The sequence below is a fragment of the Natator depressus genome, chromosome 15, assembly GCF_965152275.1.
Source record: "Natator depressus isolate rNatDep1 chromosome 15, rNatDep2.hap1, whole genome shotgun sequence".
In the NCBI taxonomy this organism is placed as follows: Eukaryota; Metazoa; Chordata; order Testudines; family Cheloniidae; genus Natator; species Natator depressus.
The window spans coordinates 19,559,835-19,584,790 of NC_134248.1; the positions used below are offsets into that span (position 1 = coordinate 19,559,835).

Sequence of the window (24,956 nt, forward strand, 5' to 3'; positions counted from 1 at the left end):
TTTCGGTGTGTGGCCAGCTGGACTGTAAACTCATTTCACATGGGCCGTTGTCAGCATTGGCCTAGCTAGATTTGAACCTGTGACCAAAAGGAGGAAGGTTCTTGACCACTGCTGTTCCCGTCAGCCGAGCCAGTTATACCAACACCCACTGCAGTTCATCACTACAAACCGAACAGCTCTATCTGGCAGCAGGACTGACCCATCTCAGGTGTGCAGCAGAGAGCTGCTTGGGGTCTTACACAGACTCAAAATGTCTGAGCTGGCCCAACCGCCTCCTTCGACAGCAGGACCAAATGGGGAGACAACCTTCCCACAGATTCAGCCGCCTACCCACCAGGCCAGCCACTCACAGCTGCAGTACTGTTGAGGCCTCAGAAGATAAGACAAACTCCATCTCGCAGCCTCTTCGCAGCAAGGCGGCTATATCTGTGGTGGGTTCCAGCACTGCAGTGAGCAGCGAGGTCCTTTCCCCTAGTTAAATACAATGTTCTTTTTTTCCTGCTCCACAAAGACAAACAAAAATCGCTCCCAAATAAGCTACACAGACACGTGATGCAAGCGAGGAGCCCGTTATGGATAACCTGCCCTACGAAAAACATGGTGGTACTGGAAAAGCCCCAGCCAAAGCAGTGCCTTTGGGCTCCTGTGACGGTCGCCACCGCGGCTGGCACACTGGGGATTGAACTAGGACTCTGCAGTGCTAAAAGTGAGAGTGGCTACAGCTTGAGCTAAAGAGCCAGGTTCTCTAGCTGTAACACTCGTATTCTCTGTGGACTGGGCACAGAGGGGGACTCCACCAATGGGTTGCACTCAGCTCAGTCTCAAGTCTGTGTATGATTAGTAAAGTTCTGGATGGGGGCTGAGGGTGCTCCCTGGTCTCCAGAGCACAGGGGGTTAACTCCAGCTCAGATTCCTTCTCCCCTTGCCTTTCTTGGGGGGAGGGAATGCCTTTGAGGAGTTCAGGCTCCACATCCAGGACTGGGCTGAGCCTGAAGCTGCTGAGTTTTTCTGGTTAGTTTTTTTTATTGTAGCCGCTGCCCTTTGACTCAAGGCCAAGCCTCACCGTGAGGTTCTGACCCCACCCCCAAATTAACATTGGTGGAAAGACGCCTCGATTTCAGCAGGAGTTAGATCAAGGCCTAAAACTTGTTTTTTTGGGGTGAACAATCTCACCAGCTTCCCTCTTACCCTGCTGAGCTGGGAGAAGTGCTGTAAGGGGGCGAAGGGGATGGGGTCCTTGCCTGGCTCTCCACACCGGCTGAAGTCACCAGAGAGCTCCTGGAAAGGGAGAGAGAGAGTTCTGTTAGAGTCCAGGGGGCAACAGCACTTCCCCGCTCCTTACTGCTCCCCCCAGCTTTGCCACCCAAGGCTTCGTGTCCTTTTCACATGTGTCGGAATGTACGTTAACTGCGCCCCGGCACACGCTGTGGGAAGCAATCCATTCCCCTCTCCTCTCCTCTGCCCTTGCCAGGGGGCCTCAATGTGGGTGTACATGTAATTTCTGCCCTGTTTAAAAGGGCCTCAGTGTAAATGAGAATCAGGTCCTCAGAGGTTTTTTTTTTTTTTTTTTTAAAGAGGAATTGGAGGCTAGTTTTAACCACTCTTCCTTGTCCCTCAGCTCTGTCCCAAGAAACCCAATGAAACGGCAACTCAATTATCAGGAAGGCTGTGAATTTGGCTGAGAGTAGGCTGAGGTTAGATTAAATCAATAATAGAAAGATAGTAACAGCAGCATCTGCTCCAAACCCACTGCATTATTCATCAGTCTAGTAATAAATTGTCAGCCTTTATCCCTTGTGCAGCTCCTTTCATACAAGGATCTCAAAAGGCTTTGCAAAGGTGTACGGTTACCAACCCCCCACCATTTTACAGCTGATATAACCGAGCCATCAGGAGGTAAAGGGACTTGCTCACGGTCATGCAGTGAGTCAGTGGCAAAGTCTAGAAGCCAACACAGGTCTCCTGATTCCCAGGCCTGCAGAGTGGATAGGACACAACACCCCCTCCTCAAGACAAGGCTGAGGGACTGTGGACAAGTCACCCACAGTTTTCTTAGGACAAAGACTTTTCCCTCCCTCCCCAGTTTCTCTAGAAAAAAATGCTCCCTGGCAGAGGGGTACAGAAGGGAAGGGTCGGGGTTCTTCCTATTACTGACCTCATCATGGAGTCTAGTCCTACCGCAAGTCTGCAGCAAGGCTCTGCATACGGGCAGGAGAAAAGGGCTTGGGAACTTTGCCTGGCAGATGGAAAAGCGGCTAGCCAGCAAGCTGGGCTGGGCTCCAACCCAAATCTCTTCCAGTGAATGCTGGCATACTGCTGGGAATGGAATCAGAGAGCATTGCAGTTCCCCGGTGTCCCTGCTTTCTCTCTACGAGTCACTAAATTTCCCCATCTCAAAGGCCAAGAAAACTGTAAAGGTTTCTCTATGCTAAAAATACAGCCCATGTCTGGGGGGCCCATTACAATACATCTCCAGGCTGCTATATAGGCAGGACCTTAAGGAGACTCTATGGTGCAAACAGGAAGCAAGTTGCAACTAGGTCACTGAGAGAGTCATCTCTGAAGCCAAGAGAGGGCCTCATATAGAGTTAAGTGAGCAAAATCCCTTCTCCATCCCCTCAAGCCCAGCAGCGTTTAATGCAGTGTCCGTGCCAGAGGCTAACCATTCTAATTCTTAACAGGCTAATGCTCTTACTCGCTGTACATCAGGCTGTCCTGGACGGGTTTCCCTCCTGCTGCCTCAGCAGTTAGATCACCTGTGTGTCAAGGAAGTGAAGAAATGGATTAGGTTTGGGTCATGTCCTTAAAAGCTTTTATATGTTCAGAGTGACTGATTTTAATCTCCTGCTTCTCCAAGACCAGGGGGAACTTGGATCCTAAGCAGCCTTTAAGATCTCTGTTTCGCTGAACCAGTGCAGCCAGCAGCTGGTTTCATTCTGATCCCCACGGCCTCAGGCTTTGACGGATTTGGTTTGAAAGGAGGTATTTTTGGAAAGGGGCAGAGACTTGACAGAGGTGTTGCGGAGCATAGACACGCGTCCCTTGTTGCAAGCCGTTAGCTGCTTTGCAAACGCAGTGGCATGTTTTGCACGTAAGGCTCAAACACATCTATGCCCCATGTGGCAAGATTCCAATCTGACCCCGTGAGGTGGCAGCTGGATACACAGAAGAGCTCACCCCTGCCAAATGCTCAAAATGCTGGAAATGTGAACAGTGTCAGACGTTAGTACCCGGCTCCCACTGCTGTTACTGGGGAGAGTAAAAGCAATGCTGAGTTCTTCTCTCACACTCTAATTACATGCACCGACACGCACTGCAGAGCCCATTCTCCCCTCCAAGCCTACAGGAAAGTTCAAATGTTTGCAAGAGAGATGAGGAAGGGAGGGCCTCATCCCCAGTTCAGCAAAGCACCATAAGCACATGCTTAACTGTAAGAATGTTCTTCAGTGCACCGACTTAAGCACATGCCTAGGTGCATTGCTGAATGGGGGTCCTCTTCTTTGTGTACATGTGTTTATATGAACACACTTACTGCTACATACAGGGGGGAGGGATAGCTCAGTGGTTTGAGCATTGGCCCGCTAAACCCAGGGTTGTGAGTTCAAACCTTGAGGGGGCCATTTAGCGATCTGGGGCAAAAATTGGGGATTGGTCCTGCTTTGAGCAGGGGGTTGGACTAGATGACCTCCTGAGGTGTCTTCCAACCCTGAGATTCTATGATCTATGTAAGCCTACGTTGCTTCTCCCCCACTGGGGTTTTCAGTTTTCATGCTCAATTCAGATCCATGTCCTGAAAGATTCCTTATTCTCAAATCCTTTCTTTGAAGCTATTTAGTTACAGAATGTACTACAATGCAATCACCGTGCCAGATGTTTCCTCAGTCTGGGGAACCAAAACATTCCCACTTTACAGTCAAAACGTACAGATCTATCAGTGTTTTGGCTTTCCAGAAGCGGTCTTCAGTGTACAAACAGCCTCACTTCTGCACGGTCTCTAAACACACTACAAACAGCGTGCCTTACTTGCGAACTGTGCTGGGACCATAACGAAGTCGTCAGTGTCACAGGAGGAATTCTTGCTGCTGCTTTCAGCGGAGTCCTTAGACCCATGCAGAAAACCAGGGGAATCCTGGGCAGGAGACACCAGAGCCTTCTCCCGCAGCTGCTGCATCTCTCCTATGGACTGCTTGAAGCAAAGAAAACAAACACGGAGTTTAATACAGCTAGTGCATCATTCTGCTAGATTCTCTAAATTAAATTGTGCAAAGCCAGAGCCAAAATTCTGCTGATAAACGGGGGCTGCCAACTCGCCACAAACAGATGCTTCCTTTACTGAGTGCAAAAGAACTGTATCTTTCAAAGCTAAACCCAAGTCAGAACAGTGCCTCTTTTGATCACCAAAACATGGCCCTGGTATATCAAATGCACCCCAGATAAGAATAGTTTCTCCGAGGTAGGCACCACTCTTTGCTTAGACTTTCCTGATGGATAGACCACCAGCTCACCGCAAAAGGAATACAAGGAGAACTAGGAAGAGATGGGAAGTGAGGGGGGGGTTAGTTTTGTTGCTGGCACGCGGCTGCTATCCACTCACTCCACGGCAGTAGCTGGATTTTGGGTACGTTTACAGAACGTAGGGTCATCAGCGAGGCACTGACCTGTGCAAATATATTTCACTGGGGCTGGGATGCAATAAGTGGGGAGTGAAGCCTGGGGAGCAGGGCTTGTGGGAATCAAGAGCAGCTCAGAGTGGTCAGTCAATACCAAATGGTCCTTTCAGTGGCAGGACAGGCTCCAGGGAGTGCTGCATTATACCCTCCCCTCAGCCAGAAGGGACGAGTGCCGCGACATCGACACTTTAAGGATGGGAATGGGGAAACGTGAGTGGTTCAGAAGAATCCCTTCTGCCATCCCTTAGGCAGGAAGCGTATCGACCATGTCTGCTATATAGGCCTTAGCCGTTCCTCAACCAAGTGCTGTTTGGGGCTGGGAGAGATCTCCAAGGGGTTGAATTAAAGCAACTTTCACTTGGGTCCCTAGAGCAAGGTCAGTATATGAAACCTCCTGCTAACTCAGTGGCTTGACAGGGAGTTTGTACCACTCATGTGCTGCTCAAGCTGGAGAGCAGGCTAGGCGTTCTTGATGCTCAGGGACAGGAGAGACGGCCACAATGTTCTCTAACCAAGTGTGACGTGAGTGCTAGAGTTCTCACGACCTAGGCCAGCCCCTCCTCTCCAGAGAAGAGAGATGATAATTGCAGGAGGAAGAGAAATGAACAAAACTCTTGCCCCCAGTGACCCAACTCGGTGAAGTCCAAAGGATATGGAGAGCAAAGAGCCCCTCTTCCAGATCACCCTGAACATCAGAGCTCCTGGGTTAGCTTAGGGCAGGGGTTCCAACCTTTCCCATACCAGGAATGCGCACCCCACCCACCCCCAGACTCTCTTCCCCTCAGAACCTCACGACACCGCTTGAGGCGTGTAACCTGCAAATTCAGAGCCCCTGGTCTAGGGACATTAGGAAGAACAAAATGCCTAATAGGAAAGCAATCTTGCAAAGGAGGAACAAGAAAATTTATAACCATTTCCCTCTTCCCCTACCCCCATCACACCAATATTCCTCTGCACAAAGAAGTTCAAAAGGCAACTTTCACCGACAGTCTCTGAAATCCACTCGTGAGCTGGGGGGATGTCACTTTGCTGGCAGGTTAACATTCAGCCCTTCAGAGGAAAGTTTTAGTGGTTAAGTAATGAGGGGGGACAGACGTCCGTTCAGATCCACTCTCCTAAGCCTACCAGGCTGTGGCAGGTCTGGGCCTGAGCAGACGGCTTTGGCGAACGTGCGTCTGGGCAGGTTCACCTTGCAAAAGAAGGTGGATTGTGCTGTCAAACTTGGCTCGAGGGCAGAGAGCTGGCAGCCAGCGCTAGATGCTGAATTAATGACTTGTTCTGGTTCTTAGGAGTCTTACAGCTCTACTGACACCAGCTGGTGTCATTAATGCAAGCCTCGCTCACTGCAGGCTCTTTGCATAATAGATAAAGACAAACTGAAGCACTCCTTGTGGAGACAGAAAGTCACTTTAGGACCCCAACCCACGTCATACTACACAGGAGCTTGCAACAGGCACAGACTGAATTACTAAGGTATTACAATCTTCAGCAACTTCAGGCAGTGACAGCAAAGGACCTATTTCAAATGATCCAACGAGACGGCGAAGCAGAAAGGGACAGCAGCCAAGGCACCATCAGGAATGTTAACAAACCCCCCCAGACATCTGCGGGTTGTACTTACGGGAGGTGAGGCCAGGTGGGAAGTGGAAGAGCTGCTGGAGGAACTACCAGAGCCTGAGCTTGGATAAGAAGGCATTGGCACAGAAGCAGCTGGGAACAGAAAGAAATCGTTAAACGTTCTGACCAGCCAACAATGCAATCATTAAAAAGGCTTTTCTAGTCTTCTTTCCCATCAGGTTTATCTCATATACCAGTTGGTGCCATTTAATGGAGGGAAAACCAACATTTGGTCCAGTTTAAATGAGAAAAAACTTGCCTCCCCCACACGGCCATTTGACATCTGTTATCTTTATTATGGTATTCCTGCAGGACACATGGCCACCTTAGCTGTGAATGTGCTTACTGGTCAGCTCTAAGGCAGACCATTCCCAGTAACCTGGGAGATGTTTTGGTATTTTAATGGTTTCCGTGGATCCAGAAGACAGTCATTTCACTTCTCTTCTCTCCCACCTGCATTGTCAGAAAATTACAGCCTTGCCTTAGTTTTATTAACCCACAGGATTGGGCATACTTACTCCATGTACACGGTATAGAGCAGGGGTAGTCAACAGGCAGACCGTGGGTCAAATCCGTACTACCAGACACTTTTGAATGGACCCCAAAATCTTTTTATTTACTTATTATCATCATTACTGTTATGGTTTTTTAAAATTATTTTCTCTGGAGTCTGGACCTTGACTATACCTTGACTAAGAAATCTGGACCTTGATAAAAATAATTGACTATCCCGATAGGGTAATTATGAAGAGGAAAGCTTTCTTCTCCATGTAAAACTGCTTCATGGTGAACAATGTTAAAATATTACAATGAAAGGCTTATGTTTATTTTAACAGCCAGGTAACTACATGGAGATACCTTCATTTCTTTAACCCTTAGGGCAATGTTCAGTGATGGTGTGTGTGCATGGGTGGTAGGGGAAGAGATGGTCTATTGGCAAGAAGAGCTGGGATCCTTTGGGCTCTTGACAGGGGAGAAATTAAAACTGTTCCCATCATACAGGTCTCCTTTTATTCTGGCCTGCCTGTGGACCTTGCCTTACACTTCCCATGCCCCAGCTTATACCAGTAAGAAGTGGCTCCATGATCACAGCCTGGGAGTGAGGATCAGAGTGAGGGAGCAAGAACTGAAAGAGGTGTCCCAAGAGAAGGTAGGAAGGCTTCCCCAGTAGCCAGAGATAAAGGGAGGATACTACAAAGAAAGCAGAATCACTGACAAGGGCCAGAGAAGAGGAGAGAGATGGGTCTCCCGTCCCTTGTATTGGAACCCCAAGGATGTCGTCTATTCATCCTCAGGGTTCTAAGGGTTAAGCCCATAGACAAGGACATCTCTGTGGGAGGAAAGCTTCCTTTTCTGTAACTCCCATGCCTATACCGAGGGTGGGTTTGACTGCAATCTCAGTAGGTCATGTTGTTATAACATGCTGCCCTGCCGAGAAAGAAAAGTATCTCCAAAATGGGAATTCTGAAAGGAAGATCAGAGGCTCAGGGTGCTCAGTTAAATATCAAATACCCAGAATGCATTTTCAGCTCCCATATCTAATAGCATGGCCGGCTCTCGCGCCCTATGCTTGAGGAACAAACCAGAAAGTCTGGGTGAACTCACATGTAGGTAGAGAGCCCAATTCCATGCAGCACTTCTTTGAAATCACTGGGATTCCTACATGTAGACAGCTTGCAGGTCAGTCCCAACCGCCTTCTCAATGTCTTGGAAAACAAGAAGCCTGAAAGAATCTCCCCAGTTTTAGCCTGCAAACTGTGACAGGAAGTACAAACAACTGCAAGCTGCCAAATCTGCACAAAGAAACTAGGAACCCTCCTCAACTCTTAGCAGAGGCCTCACAGACTAGTACTGTAGTGAGGTCTCCCACTACCAAGATTTTATTGTTTTTACAAAATAAACTGCACCATGTACTGTACACTGACTGCTGTATCTGCTTTAATGTTTATTTTTCCCTTGGACGATCATTTTTACTATTTGGGAACTCAGCTGAATTTGGAGCTTTTCCTTCTATTTTTGTCTATTTGCACTGGAAAGGTGTTCCATAAATCTAAGGGCAGGAAGAAAGACTTTTCCACTATGTAGCTGAATTCAAACTAAATGACAGCTGCTAAAGTAAATGAACTAAATGCATCTTTGGATGCAGCCTCCTTGATTGTTATTTTATTATTTCTTCCCTGGGCCCCCATTGACTTCATTGCAGGATCAGAAGGCTAACTCACAAGATCTGGTCATTTACAGCAGGGGCTTTCAGTCTCTGTGAATTAGTCAGATTCCACTGTAATTATATGTCTGATTCCCCCTTTACCCAAAAAAGGCACAATCAGGTAATGACAGCAATACACAACTGCTTGAAAGAAATGCACTCAGTCCTGTTTTCTGCCCGCAAGGCATTCACTTTCAATTTAAAATTTTAAAGGAATAAACTTTTTGGAACATGATGTTTTCACCTGGAAACTGGACAGAGAGACAGTAACATGAATTATCCTAAAATTGCCAGACATCATGGTAACAAAGGCATTAGTTCTCATAATTATCTTCTCCAGCTTGTCCCAACAATGGAGTTATCATCCAACTGGTAGCAACATCAGTAGGCTCATGCCAACAGAATCCAAAACACAGCACTGCCCAAAGGGGCAGTTTTGCTCTGAGAAGCAAGTAGGCGCAGCCCTGAACGATTCTTAGTGCAGGACTGAGGCCAACGCAAAAGCAGTTGCAACCAACAGGGTGCCATGATTTCCAGCAGAAACTTTATTTTGCCGGGGCTTTTGTCTTGAAAAGTCATTTGGGGCTGAAACGTGGTGTAAAAAGTCTCCATCTGGCATCCACTTGTCATATAAACCAGCTGGATAGAATCTGGTAAACCTCTGTAGCTCTCTTGTTTTGTTGATGTTTAACCTCTGAAGCCTCAGCATCAATTCCTGATGAGGCAGTATTTTGGAGGTTGCAAGGTACAGAAGCAAAAGATGAATTAAGTAAAAATTCCCCTTTAAACCTTTGAGTTTCAGAAAATACCATATTTGAAATGTAGCTATTGTATCGTGTGCAGGTAGTTAGATTTACAGATGATTTTGCTGGTCTTTGCTTTGTGAGTACGCACAGTAAGATCAGAAAGTTGGCATCAGAGCTATAGGTCAAGTGCACCAAACTGAACATATTGTTCCAGACACTGAACCATCTCACCAGTATTATGTATCACATTAATGCATAATATTTGCTCATGCTACCTGGCATCTCTCTTGCAAGCCAGGTTCAAAGAGACATCAAGTGATACATTAGTCATAAATAGGGGGAAAAAGAGAGGACAATATAGACTCTCAGACTTTAAGGTCATAACGGACCATCATGATCATCTAGTTTGACCTCTATCACATTGTAGGCCACAGAACCTCACCCACCCCACTCCTGATTAGACCCTTAACCTCTGACCAAGTTACTGAAGTCCTGAAATCATGGTTTAAAGACTTCAAGTTACAGAGAATTCACCATTTATGTTAGTTTAAATCTGCAAGTGACCCATGTCCCATGCTGCAGAAGAAGGCAAAAAACCTCCAGGGTCTCTGCTAATCTGACCTGGGGGAAAATTCCTTCCCAACCCCAAATATGGTGACCAGTATACACCCCACTTAATGCAATTGTATTTACTGGTCACAACAGCCTTAATTATGCTTCCTCGTGCTCGGTTCTGATAATGCACTGTAACCAATATCACGCGCCTATCCAAGGCCCTACAGCATCTATCTACAGACAAATGACATTCTTACTAGAAGGGTGTATTTTAGGATTTTATTGATATTTTTACACTTCTAAGATACATCTCTCATTGCAGGTACAAAACCCAAAGTTAAATAAATAACAAAGACAGACAACACAAGTTAACAAAACCCAAGGCCCCAAACCCACCACTCAGGCTAAAGCCAGTGGCAAGCAGATCGCTCTTGCAGCATGCCCTGAAGGCCAACAGACTTGAGGCCCTTGTCTCACCATGGAGGAGGATGGATGTGGGAGGGAAATACACCTCAGAACAGGCCATTAGATGGCTTCAGGAGGCCTGGGTTGCATTCCTAGCTCTGCTGCAGACTGCCATGTGGCCTGGAGCAAATCACCTCGCCTACACAGGCCTGTTTCCTCTCCCACCCTCTGTCTGTCTTCACTGTGTAATCTGTGAGCCCTTTAGCGCAGGGACTGTCTTGAAGTATATGTCTCTAAGTGCTGCGCCTCCCACAATAGGGCCTTGAGCTTAGTTGATGCCTCTACCTGATTCCTCAAATACAAATATTTAATAATAATTGTTACTTGGAAACAAACTGGAAGCCAGAGCAGGTTATGGGCTACAGGTGTCCTAATCTCTTAGACAGAAATGCTAGAGACCCAGTCCTGCTTCTGTTGAAGTCAGTGGCAGTTTTCTTATCAGTTCCAGTGTGACGAGGATATCAGAGAAGCAATGAGGCAATCTCTAAAATTATTCCCATTATGATCCTGGCATGGGGATTCTCACAAATGAATCCATTCTGGGAGTGACACACTCTCCGTCTAAGGTCAGATGCAGCTACCCAGACCTCACCACCTCCGCCATCCTCCCTACTCCCATGTCGAGTGGAATGGCTAGATGGACTAACAGGAGGCCTATAGCAGCACCCAGCCAGGTCCATGTTCTGCGTCCGAAGTCAGGGGGCTTCATCCCTGAGCAAGTCAAAGTGTAACTGCTAGGCATGGACCTCGCATTAAACTGCATCAATCACAAGGGAGACCCCTGTCAGATGATGTCCTGCATGCCTCAGACGAGACTTCAAGTGACAGCGATATTATACCCCATGCCCCTGGCTTACCTCTCTCAAGTTGGCTCTTCCTGCCTTATCTCCCCTATGCAGGGATCAAAAGGACCCAAGTTAACCCCCGTCATCTCAGCTCTTAGCAGTCCAAGCCACACTCCCCAGGAACTCTTTCAATCTCCTGAAGGCCTCCATCCATTGGGTGCATCCACTACAGCCAACTGTCAGAGTACAGACCAGGGCAGGCCGCAAGAGCCATCGACCCAAACAACAGGCCTCCCCACAAAAGACCACAGTCCAAGACCTCTGAGGTCAACGACAGGAACTTCTTCCCTCTCCTTGTTTAAAGCAATATCAGTCTTTCCCTGTCCCAGGCTTTACACATATGTCTAGTGGTGGGGACCGGGAAGGCTGGCGGGCAGCTTCAGATAAGGAAGGTCCTTACCTGCCCGCAGGGGTGGCCGTTGTACAGGGCCAGTGCCCCGCACCGGTAGCCTAGGTGCAGCTGGAGGCGAAGGCCGAGCCAGGAGAACCCTCCCCTGGCTGTGGCGGTGCGCTTGCTTTCCGCACTCTGAGGGTGTGGGTGAGGCTGGAAATGGAGGGCAAGTCAGGAGAATCCTTTCCTGCTTGCGTGGGGTTCCCTGCGGTACAGGGCTGGCCCTCCATGGTGACAGTGCAGCTGGACATGAGAGCTGGGCCGGTGGGTGAGCAAGCCAGGGTTGCGAGAATCGTTGCCTGCCTGCAGGTAGGTCAGAGACTGAGGGTCTCATCCCCCAGAGTGGTGGTGTGGCGAGAGATGAGGGGCGAGCTGGCTTTGGAGCTTCCCGAGGCAGGCAGAGTCCTTCCTTGTCTGCAGGGCGGTCAGGCTTTGAAGGGCTTGTCCCCCACAGTGGCGGCGTGGCTGGTGCTGGGGGCCAGGCTGGCTTGGGAGTTTCCTTAAGCAAGCAGAGTCCTTTCCCGCCTGCAGGACAGCCCCGCTTTGCAGGGCTCACCCCACATGGCGATGGTGCAGCTGGCGGTAGGGGCCGGGCTGGCTTGTAAGTAGCCCTAAACCAGAAGAATCTTTTCCTGCCCGTGGTATGGTCACCTAAGCACACAGTTAAGGTGGGGAGTGTTTACAATGCGTATCAGGGATAAACCAGAACTCCTGCCTCGGAGCCATGTGTTCCTACAGCAAGACTGTCAAGAGCGACAAGCAACGCCTCGCTTTTTCGGCATCCACTTTGAGACCCATTAAAGGGGCCTGATGTTCAGAAAGTGCCACGCACTCACCCTCTGAAAATGAGGCCCTTTCGAGACAGTTCACGGTTGGCCTCCGAAAATCGCCAGCCACTGCTGAAAATCTTGGCTCCAATATTTAAACGGAAGCTTAAGAAGAGGTCTAATGAGAGTCCTTCTGTAAAAGCAATGGTCGTGCACTCTCGATAGAGCTCTTATAAGGGGGGGCCATCTTGGTCAGGGGGAAAATTACCCAGTACCGTGATAGTGATTCTGGGTTGGCCACTGAATTCCACTTTTAATTTAAAAGGAGATGAGTAAAGCTGGTTGGAAAATTGCAACAGATAAAAAAAATTTTGATAAAAAAAAAAAGAGGGGGAGGAATTGCCAGTGGAAAACATTTTTCAATTTTTCAACTGGCTTCAGTCACAAGTATCCAAAATAAACCCCTCTAAAGCAAGAGAACTTGGAAGAACCTGGAGTTAAAACCTGGATTTGGTCCAGAAGACTGCACTGCTCTCCAGTACCTGCTATTCAGTGCAACCCAACAAATGGGTAATGGATACATGGCTTGGGGCATTTTCACAATTAGACTATTAGTTTACAACCTGGCCACCATCCACTGTTATTAATTGTCTTATACACGCAGGTGAGAGGGAGATATAAGCAGCATAATGCTGTTTACCCACAAGTACCTATACGACTGTAAGGTCAGTCATTTCCAAGAAGAAAGCCACACACACACACACACAATTTACTCCACTTTAGGTCCTTAAACAGACCAAGGAAATCCAGCTTTTGAAGATAATTCAGCAGATTCAAATAAATTTCAGCTGCAAAATCCAGAGATCTTGAACTCTACCCAGTGGTGAAGCCCAAGTCAATGCTCAAATAACCAAAAGGACTTGGAGACAGCTCTCTCTTTTGGGGCTTAGTGGTTAGGGGAAGGTAAATCATGGCTTGTTAAAGTTTTAAGAAAAATATTAACACTTACATTTTTTCATAGAGGCACTTGCATCCAAGAAAGGGTGATGGAAAAACTCATCTGAAAATAGAGGAATAACGGTTCAGTGTAAGTAAAATGCTATGTGTCCAAACAGTTTACAAAGCTGGGAAAGTAATTTGGTATTTTTCCATTCTGTGATCTACAGTCTGCTTGTCCCAGTTAGACTATCCATACACTGCAGCTATACTTAGCATTGCTCTAAGGAGACAGGCTGGGAACTGGACGGAGGGCCAGTTCAAGGAAGCCTGTTTTGTCCTGGGAAGTCACAAGAGCGCGCACATTGCTGGAGAATCAGAGGGGTGAAGGCACGATTAGACATGTCTGGATTGGATGCTTTTGTGAAGGAAGTAAGGGAGATTGCAGATAAGGGGGAGAAAATGCCCCTTGCCAAAACACGATAAAAGGAGAATTATCCTGATTCCTATGGGGGGCTCAAGAGGTCACCACAGAGCAACTCTTTCTGCATGGCACTGGAGAAGGAGTAGACAGTCAGCCTGTTCTAGTCGCTCTTTCTCCTGTCTGCACATGACAGTAAAGAGTAAGACAAATTCCACTGCAAGCTTCAACCCTGGCATGCACTCTAGCACATGTTCAGAGTCTATTAACTGCATTAGAAATGGAAGGAGAGGTTTTTCTGGGTACCAAAATGATGGAGGCTTGACAAATGTTAGGTTCAAGATGGTCTTCCCACCAGCACTGAACTCCTATGCCATGCCAGCCAGGGATGGGGAATCACTCCCATTGCTAGAAGCCATGGAGAAGAATAGGGAACATGTCGAAACCTGGGGTGGGTGCGGATAGGATTTAGGGGATAAGTGAAGGAGGTTTCTGTTACACAAGAGAAGGAGAAAACCTAACGTGGCTCAACAATTAAGAGGGCGATAACTTGAGATCTCTGGGTAATCGGGGTATCATTAAGGAGCAACAAATCAACTCAGAGCTTTTTCTCCTCTGCACTACACAGCAGAGGAGCCTATATACTTATCACACTAAATTATAACCAGTCCATAAGGGAGCTGGAGCCTCCATGACTTGCAGTCAAACCTGCAGCCTCGGGGGCCCCACTGCCTGGAACGTCTAACCAGTCCTGCCGTGATAGGCAGGAACTTCCTTTTCCAAGGCTGTCCATCCAGCACTCAGGCCACAAGCAGAGAGCCCTGGGCTTTCCGAAATGCCAGCTGCAGGCAGCCACTCTCCTAACGGATGGCAGCAGAACCCCTTCTTACCGCCCACAGTGCTCCTGTTCTAGCTCACTGCAGAGACTTTCGCACCTGTTTCATCCCTCACTCCCAACCCTCCCTCCGAGACTCACCCCATCTCTCACCTTCTGCCCCCACACTGTCACCCTCCTGTATTAGTCAACAACTATTATCTTTCAGGGTTCAGCAGCGTGAGTCACTGCCCACGAATGAGCATCTGGCTAACCCAGGGGGTTCAGCTTGTTTTCCCAGTGAGGATTTCCTGTTGCCACATCCACGATTTTATAAATGTTAAGTGCAATGTAAACAGCTGCCAAATCAACAACAGGAAACGTACAAACTTGGGACTCGTGTGGTTTTCCTTTAAATGATCGTGGAATTAAGAGAGGCACCAAACCATGGAGACCAGGTTCTAAGCCTCCCGGCTGCTGTTCTCCTTGCCAATTAAATGACATTCAGAACATCACATAATGCTGTTACATGAACCTGCTGTAGCGCAGGGGGGCTATATGCTCACAAGGCCATCCACGCACCTCAAGGGGGATTAACAGAAACCAGGGCAGCAAACTGATCCTCACTGAGAGCTCCAGGGAGAAAGGGGAAACAATATACCTGAGTCCTCACAGAAGAGCTCCTCACAACTTAATCCTGGCCATACACAGAATATATATATATGGTGACCAGATAGCAAATATGAAAAATCAGGATAAAGTGTGGGGGATAATAGGCACCTATATAAGAAAAATCCCCAAATATTAGGACTGTCCCTATCAAATCAGGACATCTGGTCATCCATTTATTATATATATAAAATTTTCTAATTCTCTGAGCACTAGAAGATGTAAGTCCTCCCCTTATAAAATATATACTTTTGTATCCACTTGCTGTGAAAGCAACAGGGATTTTTTTTTTAAATACCAAAATTGGAGAGGCAAAGGGAGGGGCCAGTAGACCCATTCAGCCTGTGTGTGTCCAATAGAAAACAGCCTCCAGACCCACAGAATAGTCCAAGGCTTGGCATTGGAAAGGAGAGCCTGGAAAGAGAAGACGGTTGGGTAGTTTGGTCTCAAGTAGGGAGGGAGCTCAAACGCTCTCTGCGGGAGGGAAGACTTAGCCCCGCGAGGAGAGGAAGAAAGAATCAGGCCGGGGTGCTGAGGCATACACGGTTCTCAATAAATCATGGCCTGGCTCTCTCCTGACTGATTGGCAGCACCCTGGCATGGCCAGTAGCATCGAGATGTGTGAATTATAATCACAGCAAAGCAGCTGATAAAGGAGTGGCTTGGCTGAAGCTTATGGACAGAATATAGGCGACTCCACCCCAGAAAGGGGTGAATCGTATACGAGTGTCACTTAAGGAACGTCCCCCCCCGCCCCCCAGCCCCAACACACACAGTAATAAGAACCAGGCAGCAGCCATAAACCAGTAGAATCTGCTGCAAGTGTCATGACTGTTATTCCCAATGCAATCTAAGGTCACTACCCCCAGCGGATCATGAACCAGTCCGGGGGCAGGCGGCTATGGACATTCAGCTCATCACTAGATGGGAAGGGGACCCCCCAATTATTTTCTTTTGTAACATGAGATCACTGGAAAAGGTTGAAACCCACAGCACTAGGTGAATACCACTCTCAACAGAAGACCTATACGCAACCATTGAACAGGCTCTGGCCTGTCTGTCTATCTGTTGAATTGGCTAGCACTCCTTTGAAAATGCACATTTCCTCTAATCCATGCGTCCTGCTCCACATCCAAACTTCTATAACCAGGGTGGCGTAATTACGTTCAGTCCTGGTTAATCCATGCACACATTTTATCTAGATATTAGGGGATTCAAGAAAAGGTTTCACTGATCGCTCCACTCCGAAAGAACAACCGAGAGAGCAAAACCAATTTGCATTAACCAGGACTGACAGCATCAGGGAAACCCAGATAGCCAATTCTAAAATCAAGCACTTTTATCTGAAGCCTAGACAAAGAGCAACAACATTTCAGACACGCAGCCACACCCACGTGGCTAGCCACGCATAGAATCATAGAATATCAGGGTTGGAAGGGATCTCAGGAGGTCATCTAGTCCAATCCCCTCCCCTGCTCAAAGCAGGACCAATCCCCAATTTTTGCCCCAAATCCCTAAATGGCCCCCTCAAGGATTGAACTCACAACCCTGGGTTTAGCAGACCAATGCTCAAACCACTGAGCTATCCCTCCCCTGTTCCACTTCATTCTGAGGGCAACTGCTGCTAGCTAGGTAAAGGCATATGTAGCCATTCACTTTGCGCCACACTACATTAATATTTAGCACAAAGATAAAACATGGCTTCTATTGCAGGAGATTAGTTTCAGGGAAGCCACTTAGAGAGGCCTGCACAGGGCCAGGACTAAGAGGCTGGTAGATGAAATGGATCTATTTGGCTACTGGCATTGTGACAATGAAAACATAGCTTTTAATTTTCTTTATTATTTGCTCCCCTGCGTACGAATGCATTCTATAATGCCCAAAACTCTCTCTGAGGTATGGTCGTCTTCTTCTGTCTTCTACCCCGTCAAAAAGGGTTTAGCTGCCGGCTGTGCTGTGGGTGGAAACAGATCAAACAGAACTGTCACAAGGGGAGCTGGCTCCTTTCAGGGACTTTGGGTACCTGTGCCTTGTTTTCCCCTGAAACATGGGATCGAGGAGCCCTGTGTGGAGCCCTGACCCGAGTAAACATCACAGGTCACAGGAGTAGGATTGGCTGGAAGTGGCACCTGTGATGAAGGACCTAGATGCAGGCTCACCAAACCAGCCAGGCACAAAGCCTGGGTGAGATATCTGCAGGGAGTAAGAAGCGCCAGGCGACCCTCCGAGGGTGAGGGCTGGAAGGGCCATATGAGCCCTGGGAAGGGAACATGGATGGTTCTGTGAAAACCCTACTGGCAAGGGAAGGAACTGATAAACAGGTTGAGGTTTCTTGTGCTGGCTTCCCGGGTGGAGGGGAGAATGTACAATGGATCACCTATCATACATATTGTGTATGGTGTGGGAGTGGCAACGGACACAGGAGAGGATCCGGAGGTGAGGTGGTGCATGCAGACTAGTGACAAGGACACAGATAGATGTTCATCTGTCATGTCATTTTGGCACACACAAAGCAGGTTGCAAAAGTTGAAGGCCAGACTGCCGGGAGTGGGTGTCCACGAGGGAAGGCAGGTGGCATTCAGCACCAATAACGGGAATGAAATTCTGATGCAAAAGTTCAAAGCCAACTGGGGTCAACACTGATTGCAGCTGGCACATCCAGCTGGAATAAAATCCAAGGATCATGCTGACCCTTGGGCAGCTGGCACTGCCTGGAATTCTATCCACCGCATGATGTAGCATCAGCAAGCCCTCAGAGACCTGGAGTGTCCTGATACTAAAGAGGTAGAGCCAACACAGACACCATTTTCATTCATTTTGTCTTAATCACTAGAACAGGTGACTCTCTTACCGAAGTCCATGCGGTCCTTATGATTGCGCTGCAGAAGACCCAGTAGCAGCTGCCTCAGGTGGCTGGATGTCTCCCTGGGGATGCTAGGATTTTTAGACAGTTGAAAACAAAAGTTAAACTTATAGACACCTTGAACAGCTCTTAAATATGAGTAAATGCAAACTAAAAGCCCCACCTCACACCTGTTGGGCTAGAAACAGAATCCACGCTCATTGCAGAGGAGCTGAAAGAGGAAACCACTTTATTTTTGTCCCAGTGGCACTCACACCCAAATCCCTGTTTTGCTAGTGTTAAAGCTCTGGCTCCTCTAAGTTTAAAGACCTCTTCCACGAGCATCTGCAGAGCCTTGCTTTTGAGAATGATTTTATAGCAATCTAGTTGGGTTCTCAGTAGTGTCTATTTCATGTACAACATATAGCACAGAGTAAATAAAACAGATCACCAAGATGGAGCCCTTTATTCAATAGACGCTTCTTGTTAAAGCCCACAATGGGTCCTGGAGATCAGCTTTACCAATTTACTACTGATTTCATTAGATGTTTATGTTAAAAGACACAGATAGTTTACATAAGACCAGCACCCGCCTTCAAAAAAATGACCTGTTCAATAGTATTTACAGTAGGTGCCCCAAAATCTGGGCCTTTGCCACCTACAAGAAGTTAAAATGAATGCCATATTTCCCCGCGGTAAGTAAAAAGAAAAGTGGGATAAAGGCATATGCCTTGGGGGGAAAAAGGTGTGTTATGTCCAGTTTTTAAGGGCAGTCACCACACGCAGAAGCAAATCAATCAACCCCTGCTACCCCCCAAGGTGGTGGGGGTTGAGCGTAGAGACCTGGGGCCAAGTTCTTGATACACAGGCACACAGCGACGAGCGTAGAATCACTGTATATGTTAGGGACGGGAAAAGGTAATTCAGCTTTTGCATGAGTGGAGAGAGCTTTGTTGATTTCCCCTGGCGACTAGGAAGGACCGCGCCGGGGAATAATGTCTGAGACCTGCCCCCAGAGACAGCAGAGATCTTCAAATGAGATGTAGCCAGATCCAGGCTCTGTCAGCATTAGCTCCGTTTATCACGGCTGGGCACAGCACCATCCCTGCAGTCGAACAGCCTCCCCTGCCTCCCCTCCCCTCCCCTCTTGGGGGTCAGCTAAGGTAATGCCCTGCGCCATCTGCACAGGAATTGTAACTGCACAGAGACTCCAGCCAACCGGTGTCGTGGAACACACAGCCTGCTCGGGCCCACCTCCGCGGAGCCGGGTCAACCCCCCCCCGCCCCAGGACAGGCGGGCAACAAGCTTAACTTTGAGAAGGGGAGCAGATACCTATTTACCCCTGCCTGCCAATTCTGCTCTGCTTCCACCTTCCCGCTCCCCGGCAGAGATATGAATGAAAACAAAGCGAAAGGAGAGCGGCTGGGGCCAGAGGGGAGAGTGCTGGCGAGCATTAACACTGTCTTGCTCAGTCACGAGTGAAACAGAAGTCATTAGGCAAGATCTATATTGGAAGGCTTTGAAACTAGTCAGTTATTTTTTCTGCGAAGCCCTGGGCCTCTCTCTCAGAGGAATTCGGACCCAGCAATTCCTAGAATAGTCTTTGCAAGCATCACACCAGCCTTGTTTGTGCAGGAGGAGGTGTTTTGCAATCTCTCCCAGGCACAAAACATTAAAAAATGCCTGCCCAGGGCAGGGTATCTAGACCCCCCCAGAGAGGATGCATCTAAGGATGTGTTTATGTTGCAATCACGGGGTATGATTGCATAAGGTGTAGGCATAGCTGATCTAATTTTAAGGTAGCCAGCACAGGTCCCGGACCAGCGAAGCTGCAGCAGGGAGAACTTCAGCACAGGCTAGCCCCATGAGTAGTTACCCTGGGTAGGCTTGCAAAGCCCGCAGTAAAGCCCATGCTGCCGTGACTTCACGGCTCCTTGACCCAAAGTAGCTATATTAAGCCAGCTCAGGTACATCTACACGAGCCACAATCACAGCCCACAACTGCAGTGTAGACCGACCCCAATATTAAACTGAGGCTACATGTGGTCACAGCCAAGAGGACAGGGTGTTCAAGGTAGTTGTCAGAAAGCGGAACCCCTAGAAACACACTATAGAAGTAGTCCAAGACCACAGCTTTGCAAGCTATCCTGACCAATATGCCAGTGCTTATGGACTCCAGTCCCCGAGTCCTGTGGTGGTAATTTATTTATCCATTGCACACAGGCGATGGGTAACCTAAATAGCTCATCTAAGACACAGCTTCCTTTTCCTAGCAAGGTTCAGCTTTTATGCAGTTTTACAGTCAAAAATCAAGCAGGTCAAGTGCAATGTGTAAGGTCACATGGCAGAGGACGTGCACACTTTGAGCTGAAAGTATAACCACCAGCTGGAGGAGACATGCCCACGCTAGCTCTGATAGTTAGTGGGCTAAAAACAGACTGTCGCTGCAGTGCCATGGAGGGCTAGATGCCCTGAGTACATACAGGTTCGAGACGCTAGGTACGTGCCCCACTTACCTTGCTGCGGCTACACTCCGTTCTCAGCATGCTAGCTAGATCAGAGCCAGCGTGGGCATGTCTCCTCACCTTGGGAATCACCCCCCCCCCGGCTCCAAGTGTCGATATCCCCTCTGCCACCTTATACGCTGCCTCTCAGAAGCGACAAGCTTGGCCACCCTTCAGCATTGTTTTTCCAAGGCCTAGGCCAAGCAATTTAACATGAACAATAAAAGCAATTCCTCCTCCACACCCCACCCAGAGCGTGTTAACTCGCTGTGCAAATCCAGACGATGAATGTTCGTTATTTTGACTGGTACTAAATTACCATAAAATAATGAGGCCGCCTGGATTGCTGCTCCCGGTGCGAGCTTCCCACCCCAGAGTGACATTTTATCCATCCACAGTCTTGTCAGCTCATGAGGAACAGAGATTTCTACTGAGAGTTTAATGAGCCTTCTCTCCCTCCCCACCCCCAACCAAACTACATTTCTCCTCTGGTGACTGTGCCAGTGGGTGGGGAAACAGGTGTGCTCTGATGATTAGCCCCCAAGGAGAATGTAACAAGAGCCTGGCACTGCCCAGGCAGATGAGGGCGAGGGCTCTTGGGTGGTTTTGGGTTTCACTAGCCAGGCTGAGGAGGCTGTTTTATCCAGGTTTACTCAAGAAATGGCACAGAGCGTGGCCCCATTATAAAGACACTCTCCAAAATCCAGGCGTTGGAAGAAAAATGGTAACACAAGGAAGGCTGTGGGTCTGCTTTTTTAGCAGGGCCTTGCTAATTCAGATGCAGCACTGATAAATAAGCATGGTCTCTCACTTTATCATTGCCCGGTTTCATTTTTAATCACTGAATGCCTCCTCCCGAGCGCTCAGCAATTCACAATGCTGACAGGGCAGAATGCTCCTACTGGTGGAAAAAGGCTTTTGCTGGAAATGATTATATTTCCCAGGCATTAAAAATGTACAGATTCATAAGGGAACATGAATTCATTTTTAGGGATGAGTGGGGAGGGTACATCTGCTTCACTTTCTGCCACGGGCTCCTCCCACCATAAGGCTGTTCTGACTCCCATGATCCCTTGGGCTCCGAGCACAGGGAGGGGGCAGGGCTCACAACGTTCAATGCTTTGATCAAAACCATCATTTTCGTCACAAGAAAAGAAAAAGAAATTCACGCACGTTGTGCATCGTTATGGATTTATAAAGCTTTGATTTCTTGACTCCCCTTTGGTGGCTGCTTTAGCAGATAAATTAACTATATACCCCCTGACACAATGAACTCACACCCTACAAAGTTATACACACTATTAAGCTATACACCCTCTACGCCAATTCCGCCTAGCAGCTCGGGATAGGACGTCAGGTCTGACAAGACAGTTTATGTGCAGTTCACTTTTCTTTCGTCCCCCACCTCAGGTAAATGTCATGCTGGGTTTGAGCTTCCCAAGCTGGGATCCAATTTTTCCCAAGGTTCAGAGGATCTGGAGTGTGGGTTTAAGTCCATCTCTAGAGAATCAGAGGGAGGTTTCTAAAGGAGACAGCGTGGCTCTCATTTAAGAGCAAAGCATCAAAATAAAAGCTCCCACCCATTTAACAAAAAAGCACTCTGTACGTCAGCTATTTCATTATTCCAGCAGTGAGTTCATACCACTCTGGGATGAAAACGCTGCTCTCCTGACACACACCCTGGGAACTGCAACAATTTCCACATGCCAAGGGCACGCACTCAGCTCTGTATTTCCCTCTGAAAGGGTTACAGGCTCAGGAAGTGGCTTTCCTGGCACATGGGAAACTGGGTATGTGACCTACATGCAGTGAATGAGTGCTACAGGATTGGTGCTGCTGGGAAGGCCTGCAGTATTGGATGCTACCTTGGGAAGAGCTTGCAATGGGGAAAACCATGGCTGCTCTTGAACCCAGCAGGTAGTACCTGACACAGGAAGGCCAACTTGCACATGGGGAACAAGGCCTTTGGAAATCCCTTGCAAAAAGCCTCTATTCAGCAGGGCAGCTTCCATACAAAGCATGTTCTAGGGTGCATGCAGCAGCGAAATGGGTGTTTGTGGGAGGAGACAGAGCCAATTCGGGAAATCTACCAGCAGCTTGACACTCTCTGGACCACACTACTGCTGCTGCTTAGGGAATGTAGAGGCAGGTGGCCAAATAGTTAAGTCATATCCCCAATATGATGAGCTGATGGCACAAGAGGACAGGTGTAAATACAGACAGAGTAAGCAAGTAGGAAAAAATAGTAATGCTGGAAGAATGCTTACTTGGGCATCAGCATCTTGTTTTTCTCATAGAAGAGACGAAGATCTTGAGGGCTGCTGGCCTATGGAGAAGAAAACAAACGTGTCTAGAGCAGCTTGCAATAACGCAGGGAGAGGAATTATTATTATTTTAACCTATTTCACAATCGCTCTGAAGTGTACTGTGGTTGCTTTCCTACTGCTGGACTAGCAGGGAGAGCAGCTTCTATTTCAGGAGACCCTACAGACTGCAAAACCCAGACTGCGGGGTGGACTGAAAATACAGTATTTCAGCCTCCTGTATTTTTGTCCCTGACCTGATTCTATTTTCCTCTCCTTTTCTGAAGGCTCAGCTTCATTTCCATGAGTTCTGCAGCTCACTTCTAAGCTGCCCGAATAACCCTCTCCCAGGAGGCTAAATAATTGCAGACGTGAGGAGTTCCAAATGATGAATGGCAGCTCCTGCAGAGAACATGGATTAGTGCTTTGGGGTCTTAAGAAAAGGAGCAGGGAGGTTGTTGACGTGAAAGGCATCAGTGGAGAACACCAGCTCTCTTGAGAAACGGAAAAATCAAGACAACCAGACCCTAGAGTCTTTTGCCAGCAATTCTCAAGCTACAGCTGTTATCACGGATGAGAGAGTGTTTCTGGTCATGACCATAAAGAAATCAAATTCTGGGAGAGACAAGAGTTAAAAAAATAATGCTACCCACTATGAGAGGTTAGCCTCCAGAGTTAAAAATAAAGTCTCCAGGAAATAAGCAAAGTCCCATACAGCCGCCTCATGCTGTTCCTCGTTTGTTTTTTATGAACTAAATAATACAGAACCTGTAAATTTCCCCAAGAGTATTCTTTGTGTGCAGAAGCTTTCAGCCTAGACCAATGGTCTCTAATGCAACGCAGTGTGGACTGGCTGGCATGCAAACCACAAACATGGAGGCAAGTGGGAACGGGGAAGAGATAAGGGAAAGAGTCACGCTCTGGCCCGATCACTGCTGCAGGATGCACAGTTTGCAAAAGGTGGGAGGCACTGGGAGGTCACAGGCAGTTTGTCCTGACCCTGGGGATCAGCAGAGAACCAGGCAGACTTACCAAAAGACCTCAAAAGACCATTTCGGAATTGGAAGCATTTCAGGTCAACTAACCTGCTTAAGGAGCCAGCGGGGGCCATGCAGACAAACTGGGCCGTGGACAGGTGTGAGCTGTCACGGCTGCAACATGCTTAGAGGCTGGACAAGCAGTCACATGGTTGTTTTGCCTTTGGTGTTTAGCCAGCACTTCACAGCATGCTGCCCGTTTTCAACGGCACCTGCAGGCCTGAAGGTGAAAACTCAGCTAACGACAGCGACTGGGACAAATCGGAAGCCGAGCGAAGCCAATGGGAGATCAGTTGACTTCTGGATGTTTTGGATCAGGCCCTTCGTGAGCTGCAAAACTTCGGCTGATCAGAGTTTGTGACAAAGCTATTGTTTCTAAGCTCGCACATGTGCTCACGCATGCACACCCCCACGCACGCACACACACCCCCCTTCCTACAAGGAACTGGAGCTTCTCTTTCAGTGGAACAAAAAAGCTGTCCTAGATTTCCTTTCTGCGGCAACCGATCCCTCGTTATCACATGGAAAGAGCTGGCACAAAACTGGGGTACAGCGATATGCTCCGGTTTCCCGTTTCACAAAAATGTTAAGCGACCCCCTATGCAGCAGAGGTGGCCGCTTCACCGAAGACAATCCATAAGATGGTGTTTCCAAGCCTGGCAGTCTAACCTGATTTACTTCAGTACAGATCTGCCTTTTTTTTTTTTTTGGTACCCTTCCCCCACATGGATCCTGCTCTGTGATTCGCATCTCATTCTTTGTCCAATTTCAAACAAGCCTGGGCATACATGGCACAGAAGAGCTTGGCAGCAAGGCTACGGGCACACGCACACACAGAACCCTACAAGTCGGAATACAGTTCCATGATGATCAGGTTAAGTGTTTATTCATGTCAGCAAGAGATAGAAGGATTGTCTGTCTTCTTTATTCACTCCCTGGTTCAACAGCTCAATTGTTTTAGACATACAATGAATCTCTGATCTATTTCAAACATTTTGTCAGAAGCTTCCTAGAAGTAACAGCTGCAGTATATCAAAGGAGCACGTCTTTAAAGTGAAAGTTAATTGGGAGCATGTTTTTTGAGCACAAATAAAACCCTTTAACAAAACTCCCCCTTTTAAAATTTAATAAAAAGGCAATTTAGGGACTACGGAAAGTTTGGACGCA

At 47.9% G+C, this 24,956-nt stretch overlaps 1 protein-coding gene across 4 annotated transcripts in view; it reads right to left on the bottom strand.

The window, feature by feature from the left end:
• Window positions 1–24,956, bottom strand: part of ULK1 (unc-51 like autophagy activating kinase 1) — a 96,905-nt gene that overhangs the window by 25,341 nt on the left and 46,608 nt on the right. For 3 of the 4 annotated variants that reach the window (XM_074973273.1, XM_074973272.1, XM_074973275.1), the window contains 7 exons: window positions 22,717–22,775; window positions 17,954–18,036; window positions 13,272–13,322; window positions 6,292–6,380; window positions 4,024–4,186; window positions 2,696–2,756; window positions 1,189–1,278 (listed from right to left, as the gene is read on the bottom strand). In XM_074973273.1, coding sequence (XP_074829374.1) covers window positions 1,189–1,278; window positions 2,696–2,756; window positions 4,024–4,186; window positions 6,292–6,380; window positions 13,272–13,322; window positions 17,954–18,036; window positions 22,717–22,775 — 596 coding nt within the window. The remainder of the gene's footprint in view (window positions 1–1,188; window positions 1,279–2,695; window positions 2,757–4,023; window positions 4,187–6,291; window positions 6,381–13,271; window positions 13,323–17,953; window positions 18,037–22,716; window positions 22,776–24,956) is intronic. The other variant, XM_074973274.1, reaches the window with a different exon arrangement.